This window comes from Podarcis liolepis, assembly GCF_965112155.1.
Source record: "Podarcis liolepis genome assembly, chromosome: 13".
Lineage (NCBI taxonomy): Eukaryota > Metazoa > Chordata > Lepidosauria > Squamata > Lacertidae > Podarcis > Podarcis liolepis.
Window position 1 is genome coordinate 48,113,942 of NC_139573.1, and position 13,893 is coordinate 48,127,834.

The 13,893-nt window shown below is 48.7% G+C and overlaps 1 protein-coding gene across 1 annotated transcript; it reads right to left on the minus strand.

Annotated features, from left to right (window-relative positions):
* Positions 1–302: 302 nt before the first annotated feature.
* On the minus strand, positions 303–13,097 carry LOC310690952 (B-cell antigen receptor complex-associated protein beta chain-like). The gene is made up of 5 exons (XM_083470495.1): positions 12,923–13,097; positions 8,896–9,180; positions 6,706–6,824; positions 2,570–2,611; positions 303–1,619 (listed from the first exon to the last, which is right to left on the minus strand). Exons 1-5 carry the CDS (start codon positions 12,990–12,992, stop codon positions 1,518–1,520), a joined length of 618 nt encoding a protein of 205 aa, XP_083326621.1. The 5' UTR covers positions 12,993–13,097; the 3' UTR covers positions 303–1,517.
* Between the last annotated feature and the right edge of the window lie 796 nt (positions 13,098–13,893).

Here is a 13,893-nt window from a genome sequence, read left to right on the forward strand (position 1 = left end):
GGCGCAAGGAGGCAGGAGGGTCTGGGTCAGCGTCAGAAGAATCCCGGAAGGAAGAAGCCCCGGGGGGTAGAGGGACCCAGAGGAGGACAGTCAGGAGGAAAAGGTGGAGCAAGGCTAGGATATTAAGTTGGTGCACACAGGGCGGAGACTCAGACGGAGCTTCGCCGACCTAGCTACTAGGCGTAGAGTTGCGCGCAGCAGCGTGAGAATGGAAACTGTAATTCAATAAAGACTTTTACTTAATGACCGCTGGCTAGCGTGATCCTCTGTGAGCTAGGATCTTCAAGCAGCTCTGACAATTCACATTTTAGATTTGATTTAATATTCATTATCTCTATTCCGCTTTTCCATTATTCCATTAATAAATTAGGAAAATTGCTCCCAGTATACATGTTTATTTGCAATTTAGACTATTATGCACATTTTGATAAAGCAGTTCCCCTTAATACAATGCATTGTGATATATCATTTTCACCAATATGTGCATTTTTTCTGCACGCTGTGCTTTAGCATATGCATCTTTCTGCATATCACTTGGCTGAAGAACTGCACTGCAAAATTCAGAGCGGCCTGCCTTTCGAGGGATGGCTGTGTTTCAGTTTGCATATTGTTTCAAAACATGAAGATTACATTAAAAAGGTAAAGGGACCCCTGACCATTAGGACCAGTCGTGGCTGACTCTGGGGTTGCAGCGCTCATCTCGCTTTATTGGCCGAGGCAGCAGACGTACAGCTTCCAGGTCATGTAGCCAGCATGACTAAGCCGCTTCTGGCGAACCAGAGCAGCACACAGAAACACCGTTTACCTTCCCGCTGGAGTGGTACCTATTTATCTACTTGCACTGGTGTGCTTTCGAACTGCTAGGTTGGCAGAAGCAGGGACCGAACAACGGGAGTTCACCCCGTCACGGGGATTCGAACCGCTGACCTTCTGATTGGCAAGTCCTAGGCTCTGTGGTTTAACCCACAGCGCCACCCGTGTCCCTTGCAGATTACATTGGTTCACCTTTAAATGAGAACTGAACTGAATGGCTCCCCCATCCCTACGTTTGGCATTGGCTTACCAAATCTGACACTTCTAATATCTGGCTTTCCTTTAAAAACCACCCTAAATCTAGCAGCTTCAAGAATTGGGGATGTGTGCATGTGTGGGAGGAAACCCATTCAAATTAGAATGCACATTTATGGCAAGCAAACTGATGTTAGAAAAAAACCACATATGTGAGAATCAAACCCATGCTCAGATTTTATTATTGACAATTTTGTGTTTTCCTCTTGTATGGGGAAGGTAGGAGGGGAGCTTCCCTAAATAGGGTCTGCCACTACCCCAGCTTTGGGTGCCTCTTAACAACAAACCCAACGCCCAAGGAATCAGGAGTGAAGGAGTATCACATTTGATCTAGCAGTTTGGCTGATGATAGCTAAGCAAGCGAGAGCTGCATCAAGAGCACTGTAGCCAAGCAAAACTTGTTCCCGAGTCAGGTGTGGCACACCTTGCCAAAGATGCTGCAAAAGTTTTCACTCCTCGCCTGGACTTTCTCCCAGATTCCACTTGTCTGTTACTCTGTCCTGGTAAGTACAAATGTCTTCATATGTATCAGCTAGTTCAACCGCCAACCCCTGTGAAGAAGCAAAAGGGAAAAAGTTTGTATACAAAGGCAGGGATCCACTCTTGCCCTAGACAAATACATATCCATCAATCACTGACTTTTAAATCGCCAATAACGACTTGCACACCTGAAAACAGTTCAGCTTGGCCAAAATGCACCCAGGTGGCAACATAGGTGTCAACTTTTCCCTTTTCTTGCGAGGAATCTTATTCAGAATAAGGGAATTTCCCTTAAAAAAAGGGAAATGTTGACAGCTATGGGTGGCAACCATCAATGGGCAGCAGCAGGAAGAAGGGGCAAAAACCAGCCTTCTATCGTCCCACCCCACAATCACAGAAATGTACAATTCGTAATAACTATGAACCAAACGTGATTTTCATATTTGTGACAATATTTTTGTGTTGGTTTGCTGTAATTGCTTTGGTTTGGGTCGCCCCACCCCACCCCCCAATTCCTCAAACGTACCAATGAAAAGGCTGGATCCAAATGACATTACAGAACCACACAAATTTACAGGTACGGCTTTGGATTGCAATATATTTCCCTATGTCCATTCTCCGTGAACTTTTTCTCTCTCTCGCCGGACAACAGGCACACAATTGTTTTAAAGCACTCAGCAGTCACCTGAACACAGATCATGCCATATTCAAACACCATTGTCTTCCCCTATTCACTTAGGCCTCCTCCTTTTTCTCTTTCACTTGTGTGAAGATGCTGACCCACATATACTGTCTGTCCCCACCCCCAAAGCACCAGTAAGTGATCACTTCTGGAAGATAAACACTTCTTCTCTTCTCCAAACCCAGTGCTCTGCTAACAGCTTCTAGCCAGGCTCTGTTTGCCTCTACCTTGGCTGACGTCTGAATGAATTCCTGTACTTTTTCTTCTTTCTCCTGTCCAAGATGGACTACCCCACTTTCCAGCTTTACCATTTTGAAAATACCTCACTCTGTTGCTCACCTCATAAGTGTGGTCCTCAGCCGACGCATCCTTGCCATCACCCTGAAGGAGAAACAGCGCCACATTATTCCAAGCTGTTTGGTCCTTGTTTGCAAAAGAACTGCTAGTGAAGCATCCCTCACCTTGGCAATTGTTGGGTGGGAATCAGCAGAGTAACTGAGCAGGATTGTCTCAAACAAGGGCTTTGAGGAAATTGCCAAGGATGATGCTGCAGGGGCAGTGCCAGGGCTGGCGGGCAGCGAGATGGTGTTGCCCAAAGGCCTACAAAAACGTGGAGCCAGACTTGCACCAGTTCAGCTAAAGATGGTCTAAAAAATACCTACGCACACTACCAAGCAACACAGTTTCATGGGACTTCATGGGTGATTCAGATTAATCCGTACATCTTGAGAAGGCCCTAAACCCATTGAGAAGGAGTCCTTGGTGAGCCCAATCAGACTCTATAAGGGCAGTGGCAACTAAAAATGATCTAAACTCTATGTACACATCTACATGCGCCCCATTATATCTTAAACTTAGAGAGGCCTATGAACATACATCTTATTTTAACGAATTGACTTTTGTGCAACGTCGGAAAGCTTTTACAGAGTTACAATTAAATACAATAAACTCTGCTTATAGAGATGGGAGACACAGAGGCATACCAACAAACGAACGTGTTTGCATTAGGGGATGTCATGAAGTAGAGGACCTTATGCATTATATCTTGCGCTGCCCCTTATATAATGAAGCAAGAGAAATATTTTTAGCACCTATAATGACAAGGTCCCCTGGCCAGAACCCCTCTGACATGATTTTATATCTCCTCGCAGACACAGATAAGTATGTGACCTGGCATCTATCACTCTTTGCAACTGCTGCTAGGAAAATTAGAGCAAATTATATAGCCAAGGTAGCCACCAACTGTAAAGGAGATGAATTTATTTGACCCTATCTACATCAAGCTGTATTCTATCTTTATCACCAAACTCTGAATATAATTGCACATTGTATTAATTAACATTACTTTTTAATATATTAGTGGCCATGTGACAATTTTAGCTTATAAATTTTATTGTTTAATGTCTTAACTTGTATATTAAGGTACTTTTATAGCTCTGTTTAGAGTAGGTAATGTCCTGATAATATAAATGTTTTAAGTTTTTTTGTATCAATCCAGTATATTTCCTTTTAATTGTTGAATGTTTCTGTGTACATTGCGGCAGCCTTTGGCTATGTGCAATAAAACTGACTGACTGACTGACTGGCTGGCTGGCTGGCTGGCTGGCTGGCTGGCTGGCTGACTCACTCACTCACTCACTCACTCACTCACTCACTCACTCACTCCAAGAGGCTCCTTGGCTGGTCCAGCAAAACCTGGAGGCATCAGGACCAGAAGAAGAAGAAGAGGAGGAGGAGGAGGAGGAGGAGGAGGAGGAGGAGGAGGAGGAGGAGGAGTTTGGATTTGATATCCCACCTTTCACTCCCGGCTAACATTCTCCTTTCCCTTCCTTCCCCACAACAAACACTCTGTGAGGTGAGTGGGACTGAGAGACTTCAGAGAAGTGTGACTGGCCCAAGGTCACCCAGCAGCTGCATGTGGAGGAGCGGAGACGCGAACCCGGTTCCCCAGATTACGAGACTACCGCCCTTAACCACTACACCACACTAGCTCTCAAGAGAAGTGGAGCTGTGCAGAGATGGATGCAGAGGGCAGCTCTTTAAAAGTTGGAGAGTTGCTGAGTGCCTGGTGTCAGTCCCAACATGGAGGAGGACAAGAATGATAGAGGAGAAGCACAGAGGAAGGCAGGAGGGCGAGGAGGAGAGAAACACAAAGGGAGAAGACAGAGGAAGTGTAGGGGGGAAGGGATGAACGACAAAGGAAAATGGCATGGCCCCAGCGAGGACAAAGTGTAGGGTAAAGGAAAGAGGAATAGGAAAAAGGGGCTGGGGCTTTCAAGCTGCTGTGGCGAGCTACTAAGAGAATAAGAAGGAGAGGAAAGATTGACAGAAGAAAGGACTGTCTATGTAACAGAATACAGTGGTACCTTGGGTTAAGTACTTAATTCATTCCGGAGGTCCGTACTCAACCTGAAACTGTTCTTAACCTGAAGCACCACTTTAGCTAATGGGGCCTCCTGCTGCTGCCGCGCCACTGGAGCACGATTTCTGTTCTCATCCTGAAGCAAAGTTCTTAACCTGAGGTACTATTTCTGGGTTAGCAGAGTCTGTAACCTGAAGCGTATGTAACCTGAGGTACCACTGTAGACCGGGTTCCTATGATGAGACTGAGCAACTAAATTCTTTGAATAAGGAACCCACCAGAGGGGTCACTGTGGGTGAGAGACCCCCTGGGGTTCTGAGAACTCCTGGAACCTGACACCCATTAAAGCTCTCTCTTAAATATCTGTCCCAGCATCTGATCTCTTGTCTATTACACGTCTGCAATGCCATGCTAGAAACAAGAAGTGGCTAGCCAGTAGGGTCAGTCATGGAGGTTCTGTGCACAGCCCAGTCTCTCTACATGGGAGGTGAGACTTGGGAAAGTACAGAGCAGGTCCTCTTTCACAGTAGCTCTGATTTTGTGGAACCAGCTCCCCAGTGGCTGTGGTCTGTTGGCTCTGCTTTGCATGCAGTCGGGAAACAGCGCTATAATATAATAATAATTTATTGTTTATACCCCACCCATCTGGCTGGGTTGTCCCAGGCACTCTGGGCGGCTTCCAACCGAATATTAAAAACACAATATGCTGCGATTTCCCAGTTTGATCAAGCTGATGCTACTTGCAGTCTGAACCTTAAAAGACTTGCCACATGTCAGTTTTTATGGCCTTGTTGCAAATGGGTTGTTTGTATTTACTGCTGTATACGCACAATGTCCCCAAAAACCCACAAAAAAACAGGCTATTAAAAGGAATGAAATACAGTGGTACCCCGCAAGACGAACGCCTCGCAAGACGGAAAACCCGCTAGACGAAAGGGTTTTCCGTTTTGGAGGCGCTTCGCAAAAGGAATTTCCCTATGGGCTTGCTTCGCAAGACGAAAGCCCATAGGGAAATCTCCGGGACAGCGGGGAAGCGCAGCGCGTCTTCCCCACTGTCCTCGGACCTCCTCCCGCCGCCCGGCATCGGAACGAAGCTCTGATGCCGGGCAGGGGGGGGGGACGCCTCCTCCCGCCGCCCGGCATCGGAACGAAGCTCCGATGCCGGGCGGCGGGGCAGGAACACCTTCTCCCGCCACCCGGCATCGGAACGAAGCTCCGATGCCGGGCGGGGGGGGAACGCCTCCTCCCGCCGCCCGGCATCGGAACGAAGCTCCAATGCCAGGCGGGGGGGGACGCCTCCTCCCGCCGCCCGGCATCGGAATGAAGCTCCGATGCCGGGCGGGGGGGGGGAACGCCTCCTCCCGCCGCCCGGCATCGGAACGAAGCTCCAATGCCGGGCGGGGCAGGAACACCTTCTCCCGCCGCCCGGCATCGGAACGAAGCTCCGATGCCGGGCGGGGGGGAACGCCTCCTCCCGCCGCCCGGCATCGGAACGAAGCTCCGATGCCGGGCGGGGGGGGGGGAACGCCTCCTCCCGCCGCCCGGCATCGGAACGAAGCTCCGATGCCGGGCGGGGGGGGGGGAACGCCTCCTCCCGCCGCCCGGCATCGGAACGAAGCTCCGATGCCAGGCGGGGGGGGGGACGCCTCCTCCCGCTGCCCAGCTTTGGATGGCTTTCCTGAAGACTTGGGGTGGGAGGAGGGTTTTCCTTCCCACCGCCAACATTCAGAATGTTGTTCTGAATGTTGGCGGTGGGGAGGAAAAACCCTCCTCGCACGCAAGCCCCGGGAACAGAGGAAAAGCGCTGCGCGCCTTCCCCTCTGTTCCCGTACCTGTCCTGAAGGCTTGCGGTGGGGAGAAAAGCCCTTCTCTGCACCGCCAGCCTGGCAAGCGGTTTCCCTAGGAACGCATTAATTGATTTTCAATGCATTCCTATGGGAAACCGTGCTTCGCAAGACGAAAAACTCGCAAGAAGAAAAAACTTGCGGAACCATTTAATTTCCTCTTGCGAGGCACCACTGTAATGTTAGGACTACGTCATTGCGCTGTAGCAGCACTTGAGCACCAGCAAGGTCAGAATTTGACACTGTCCAGGCGGGCCCGACTCACTTACCTTCCCCATAGTTAGAAACACAGGAACACTCACAAACAGGACAATAAGAAGGGTCTGGATCACGATGATGGCATCTTTTAGGGTGTTTCGATTCTGCACTTGCTGAAATGTGCTGATACCTTAGAATGAAGACAAGATAAGCTCATTACTTAGCTCAGCCTATGGTCTGCCATCTTTGGCTGCAATGTGACTATGGTTTCCTTTCCATCTTTGAACGGGAACAGCTCCCTGCTATAACATACAACAGACTGCAAAGCCCACAATGCAGTGCGACTGTGGGCATGGTTTGCATTTGCATAAGCTGTGACGTTAACATATGAGAGTGCTGGAGGTGAAATAGTTAAACAGGTTACCCAATCAGAACCCAGGGGGGTGGAGTCAGAGGGACTATAAAACCAGCTCTGGGAGGGGCGAAGGGAGGAGTTCGTTAGGAGTTGGGTGGTTGGTTGGAGTGGGAGGGAATTGGGATGGAGTCTGTGGATAGGTTGAGTTAGTGTAGCGAAATAAGCTGAGTCAGGAACAGTTAGGAGCTAGGAAGACAAGTAAATATCTGAGAGGTGGTTTAGTGAGTGAGAGCAGGTAGCGGAAGTTATAGGTCTGGATAGGCACCCTATGATTGTAATGGACCGATACCCTTTATGAAACCAAACGCTTGTTAAACTGCAATAAATAAACAGAAGTTTATGTTCCAATTTAATCCTGACTGGACTCAGTATTGTCCCAGGTAGGGCCTGGGTGGTGGCAGCGAGAAATAAAGTGGTGGCACAGGGATCAATAGACGGTGAAACGTCCGGGGACCTTGTGTGATCGCCACAGAAGCATCCAGGGTTCTGGGGAAATCCAGTGTTGTGCTACGGTGATGGTTCTTGCTGGACGGAACAACCCCACCCATCTCCTCCACTGGTGTGTGTGTGTGTCTCACCCAGAGCCAATTTCTCTCCCAGAGCCACCCCTCCACCTCCCCAGAGCCAATTTCGGAGGGCAAAGCAAGATGAGGGAAGGAAGCTCCATTGCACAAGTGGACATCCTTGTTCTGGGCTTCCACTAACAAGACTCATTAACTGACGCCTGCTCTTTGATTGAACAGAGCAAGCATGGGCCTCTAAATGGGGTCAGAAACAATCCAAGATGCCAGGAAATACCTTTTCCCTGTGAATATGTGGCTGTTCCCTACATGTGCCCAATGAAAAGAGGGACACCCCGTTCCATAATGATAATTTTACTATTTATACCCCACACATCTTATTGGGTTGCCCCAGCCACTCTGGGCAGCTTCCAACATATAAAAAATGATAATAAAACATTCAGCATTTTTTAAAAAAACTTCCCTATACAGAACTGCCTTCAGATGGCTCAGGGGTTGGATAACTCCATACCCTCCAACATTTCTCCAAGGAAAATAGGAGCATCCTAAGGAAAAGTGGGACATTCCAGGATCAAATCACAAACTGGGATGGCTTCTGTAATGACCACTCCCCATGTTAAACGGGGGGCGCCCTTTGCGTGGACGCGCACAGCCCCTGGACCTGGTGCGGCTCCATCAGCACAGGCTTGGCTTCGCCTTCCCCCAGGTGGGATACCTGGAGGTCTCTGCCTACCTCAGTCAGTTGTCCAATCCCGCCTGGGGGAAGCGTTGCCAAGGAGACCAGGCCAGGTAGGGGAGGGACTACCTGCCCACATAATAGAGGGAGGATCTTACCTGGGAATTCTCACTTGGCTCCAGAGCTTCTCCCACCTTACCCACCCTCAGTTAAGTCTTATTTTGCAGATTAACCTTTTCTCCACAGGTATCTCTGCTTGAACATATGTTCTCCAGAACCAGCCCACCCCCCACTGGATAACCCTGATGTTCCCCAGATCCCCAGTGGGGGACTGGGGAGGGAGAACGCCCAATGCCTGAGCCAAGGTCTACCCACATCTGAAATATAATAAAGTTGTGGCCAATTTAATCCCATAGCACGTTGTCTTGAGTCGTTATTCCACATGGGGGGGGGGCTGCCCAGGGTTTGGGGGACTCCGCCTGTCCACGCAAATCAGGGGTGTCCCTGGAAAATAGGGACACTTGCAGGGTCTGTGCCCAGGAAAGGCAGACTTTAAGACAGAGCCCTGCTTCATGGTTATTCACAGCCACAGGTTACAGGACCTTGGAAGCAGGAAAAGGGAATATTGAAGCAAATTAAAGCTATTCACCCATGACTCGCAGTTCAGTGCCGCAGCACTGCTGCCGACTAATTCGCGTCTTGTTGTTCTCACAGAAGTAGATGCCGTTGTCGGTGAGCTGGATTTTGCTGATGTGCATCAGGACCAGCGATTCGTTCCTCAACACCTGGACTCTGGAAGTGTTCACCATCTCCTGATGCTTGCCCTTCTCCGTCTCTTTGTACCAATTTGCCGCAGAGCTGGAAACGCACCTGAAGGACACTTGGCTGCCCCACCGGGCAGCGATGAAGCGTATCCGCGTCGCCTTCTCCGAAACTACAGCATGTGCAGAAAAGGTGAGAAACCACAAAATGGCGGCGAAAGGGAGGGCGGAGGCAAAGAGATCTCTCTCTTCTTAACAAAACAAGACAAAGCAAAGCTCTCCGGTGATTTAACGTCTAACTGGAACCACATTTTACACAGGTTTCAAGTGTGAGCACAATTTTGAAATTTGAGTCCTGAATTAAACCTCTCTCCACCATCCAGCCCTAGGAGGAAGACTATGATTATCACTTTGAGAACAGCAAAAGCAGCTGGGAGGAGGGAAGAGTTCAGGGATATTTATAAAAAATCAGTTTTGTAGGTTGTGTGCCCTTGTTTCTCAATTTGATCCTTGCTTTGCATGTTTTGTGGTATTTTGTGCATTGTGACTTGCTGTTATTTGATTGATTATAGTTTAGAATTCTTTATTTTAACTGGTAAACCAGGTGCTGGTTTTAACCTTCAAAGCCCTATACGGCCTAGGACCCTCGTACCTACGGGACGGCCTCTCTTGGTATGTCCCACAAAGGAACTTACGGTCTTCAGACAAAAACATCCTGGAGGTCCCAGGCCACAGAGAGGTTAGGCTGGCCTCAACCAGAGCCAGGGCCTTTTCAGTACTGGCCCCGATCTGGTGGAACGCTCTGTCACAAGAGACTAGGGCCCTGCAGGACTTGACATCTTTCCGCAGGGCCTGCAAGACAGAGCTGTTCCACCAGGCCTTTGGCCAAGGCACAGCCTGACCCCCACCTTTGGTAATCCTCACAGAACTCTAGCCCAATGGTTGCCATTAATCTGATTTGAATTAATTTTATAATGAAATTATTTTAGAATGTTTTATTATTTTAATGTTGTTACCCGCTCTGAGCCTGGCTTTGGCCGGGGAGGGCGGGATATAAATAAAATTTATTATTATTAAAAGTTACCTGATTTCAGCAGGAACTTATGGGGCGTGCCCCAATTGTAAATGAAGCAGTACAGTACATCATGTATTTATGAGTTGTTTAAAATTAAATGAATTAATTCATATATCTATATCTATATCTATATCTATATCTATATCTATATCTATATCTATATCTATATCTATATCTATATCTATATCTATATCTATATCATCTATATCTATATCTATATCTATATCTATATCTATATCTATATCTATTTATCTAACCAGGCACTGGTTTATTTTAGGTTTGTCCGCAAATGCAAAACAGATTGGCAGGAAGTACTGCACTCTTTGTTGACAGAGCTCACTGCACACACGGCTACTCCTCCTGTTCTTGCTTCTGTGAAAGTCTATCCCCAGTTAGCACAACTGTGTCAGGTGATCGGGGGCTGAGGGGGCGTTTTGGGAGCCCCGCCCAGAAGCAAAATGCAGAAGGTCCCACCTTGGTCCCAGACCTGCCTGGTCCAAACACGAGCGGACTGGGGAGGTAAGCCTCCCCACCAGCTGAAGGAGCCAACAGTGCACCCGATGACCGCTTCATAAACTTGGTCCCAGTTTTCTAGGGCTAAATCTCCAAGCTGAAAAGTGCCCAGAGGGCTCAAAACAACTGGAAGAGTTCACCACTCTCTAGCTCAACATCTCTCCCCTTTCAGTTTCTACACTCAACTCTTCTCCTGCATGCTTCCTGTAACCTGGTTGGATTTCCTTGTTTTTTTCCTCCATTTACAGTGTGAGGCTTCCTATGTGGACAGACCTTGGCTGGATCTAGACCAGGGGTCTGCAACCTTTAAGACAAAAAGAGCCACTTGGACCCGTTTCCCAAGGGAAAAAAAACTGGGAGCCGCAAAACCACTGCAACATTTAAAACAAATATATCTCCGGAGCCGCGATCTGACAGCGGGTGGGAAGGTGACGTCGGGACGGTGCGTGACTAACGCATGCACCGCCCCCATGCGACGTCACAGCCAGTACAGCGCCAGTACAGTGCCCGCCACAGTGGGGAGTGTCGGGGCGCACAATGCGCCTCCTCCCCTCGCTAGTATCCGCCCCGGAGCCGCGGCAAAGGTGTAAAAGAGCCACATGCGGCTCCGGAGTTGCAGACCCCTGATCTAGACCATGGGTCGGCAACCTAAGGCCCGGGGGCCAGATGCGGCCCAATCGCCTTCTCAATCTGGCCCACGGACGGTCCGGGAATCAGCATGTAGTAGAATGTGTGCTTTTATCTAAAATGCATCTCTGAGTTATTTGTGGAGCATAGGAATACATTCATTATTTTTTTCAAAATATAGCCCAGCCCCCCACAAGGTCTGAGGGACAGTGGACTGGCACCCTTCTGAAAAAGTTTGCTGACCCCTGATCTAGACACATTAAAGAAGTGTTTCAGTTAAAAGCCTTGTAAATTTAAACAGGGAAAACAGGTAGAGAAAAACGAGACTCCACAGTGCCATCTAGTGGCACAATGTTATTTCGCATATAGGTAAAAGGTAAAAGTAAAGGACCCCTGGACGGTTAAGGCGACTATGGGGTTGCAGCACTCATCTTGCTTTCAGGCCAAGGGAGCCAGCATTTGTCCACAGACAGCTTTCCAGGTATAGTGGCCAGCATGACTAAACTGCTCCTGGCACAATGGAACACTGTGACGGAAGCCAGAGCACACGGAAATGCCATTTACCTTCCCGCCACAGTGGTACCTATTTATCTACTTGCACTAGCGTGCTTTCGAACTGCTAGGTTGACAGAAGCTGGGACAGAGCAATGGGAGCTTACTCGGTCACGGGGATTCGAACCGCCAACCTTCTGATCAGGAAGCCCAAGAGGTTCAGCATATACAATGCAACTAAATCGCCTTTTCTTTACCAGTCTAGCTGAGTCCCCTGTCCACAGCAGTCTTTCCAAACCCAGAACCTCTGAATGTGGTGAGGGATGATAGCAGTTGTAGTCCAGTTTACTGCGGGGGGCAGGAACCATCCAATACGCCAAAGGGCCTCCCCACCAGCCGATTTACAGTGAGAGAACTTGAGTTTTTAGGCAGGTCTGAGGCCCAGTGTCTCTCTCTTTTTAGAAATTGCCCAGGGAGGGAAACATGTAATCCTCCAGATGTTGGTAGGCTGGAACTCTGCTTCTTCCAGAGGTGCCAGCTTCTCCGGACGTTAGAGGGGTCTTGATGTGGAGTTCTGATATTGGGCATGGGGCTCTCTGAATATTGAGGGGGCCCATGGACTATGCAGAATTAGATAAACTAACAGGAAGGATTCGAAACCGGCGGGACCAGAAATTCACGGGAGACTGGAGTAAATTTACGGACTATTTGAAAAGTATTTGTGAAGAACAGGGTTGCAAGAAGTTTTGTGAGGAGTATTACTGGAAGTATTGCAAAATTGGAGAAGGGGAAGGATGATTTGTTAAGAGATGTAAAGGCAATATAAAGTTAAGAAATGCATAGGAAGTAGTTAAAACGGGGGATCATCAGAGGTGCTGATGGAAGTCTAAAAAGATTGTATAAATGATAAGTTTTGTGGTACATTTTATAATTTATATGTTAAAATCAATAAAATTTTAAATAAAAAAAAAGAATATTGAGGGGACCCAGCACCCTAAAAAAGATAGGGCCCCCCAAAGTATCTCACCCAAGGAGTCGATGCCCTTGCCTTCATCCCTGACCATTAGCTATGTTGACTGGGAGATGGAGTCCAGCAACATCTGGCTTGAGACAGGCCCATTGTCCCCTCAACCTGCCGTCCCGCTGTGAATAAACTGACTGGCCCATTTCACTGAAGGGAACAGAAGACGAGAGAGAAGAAGCCATACCTGTGACCACAAAGCAGGTTCCCAGCATCACCCAGAACACTCCGCAGACCCGGAGGAAATAAGGCGCCATTGCCAGTTGAAGATGCCAACTCGAGCCCAGCGAAAACACAACCAGCTCTCAGTTCTGCCTTTGAAAAACTGAAAGTGCCGAGGCCTCTCCCTTGCCGATTTTCTGTTTCCTGCCCATGTAAATGCAGCTGTGGTGGAGGCAGACCCTTTGGGCAGGGCGCACTCTGTCATGTGACCAGGGGCTGCCACGGGTGGCCAGTTTGACTGACAGGACTCCCATGGAGAAGCAGCCATTGGTAGGTTAAGCATATAGCTGGGACAGAGACTTTTCCCCAGGCTGGCGTGCTACTGTGCTTGTAGCAGATGCATTTGCACAGAAGTGTAGTGGTATTTGAGAGTGTTAGACAAGGTTGGCAAAACTGACATACAAGCTACGGGACAAGGATAACTGTGACTTTAAAGATGAATGGGAACCCTTTACAAAGTACAGTGGTACCTCGGGTTAAGTACTTAATTCATTCCAGAGGTCTGTACTTGAAGCGTAAGGATAGAATGGGAGAGACAACTCAGTGGCCACTATTATGAGCTCCTTGGAGATGTAAACGTAAAGGTAAAGGGACCCCTGACCATTAGGTCCAGTCGTGGCCGACTCTGGAGTTGTGGAGCTCATCTTACTTTATTGGCCAAGGGAGCTGGCATAAGCTTCCAGGTCATGTGGCCAGCATGACTAAGCCACTTCTGGCGAACCAGAGCAGTGCACGGAAACGCCGTTTACCTTCCCGCCGGAGCGGTACCTATTTATCTATTTGCACTTTGACGTGCTTTCGAACTGCTAGGTTGGCAGGAGCAGGGACCGAGCAACGGGAGCTCACCCTGTCGTGGGGATTCGAACCGCCAACCTTCTGATCGGCAAGTCCTAGGCTCTGTGGTTTAACCCACAGCGCCACCCGCGTCCCTTTTAT

Coding starts and splice junctions, on each gene's coding strand:
- LOC310690952 (XM_083470495.1), bottom strand. CDS start 12,992: ATGGCGCCTTATTTCCTCCGGGTCTGCGGAGTGTTCTGGGTGATGCTG. Junction 2,612..6,705: donor TGTTTCTAACTATGGGGAAG/GTAAGTGAGTCG, acceptor TTTCTCCTTCAG/GGTGATGGCAAGGATGCGTC. Junction 1,620..2,569: donor CTGAGGACCACACTTATGAG/GTGAGCAACAGA, acceptor GCTTCTTCACAG/GGGTTGGCGGTTGAACTAGC.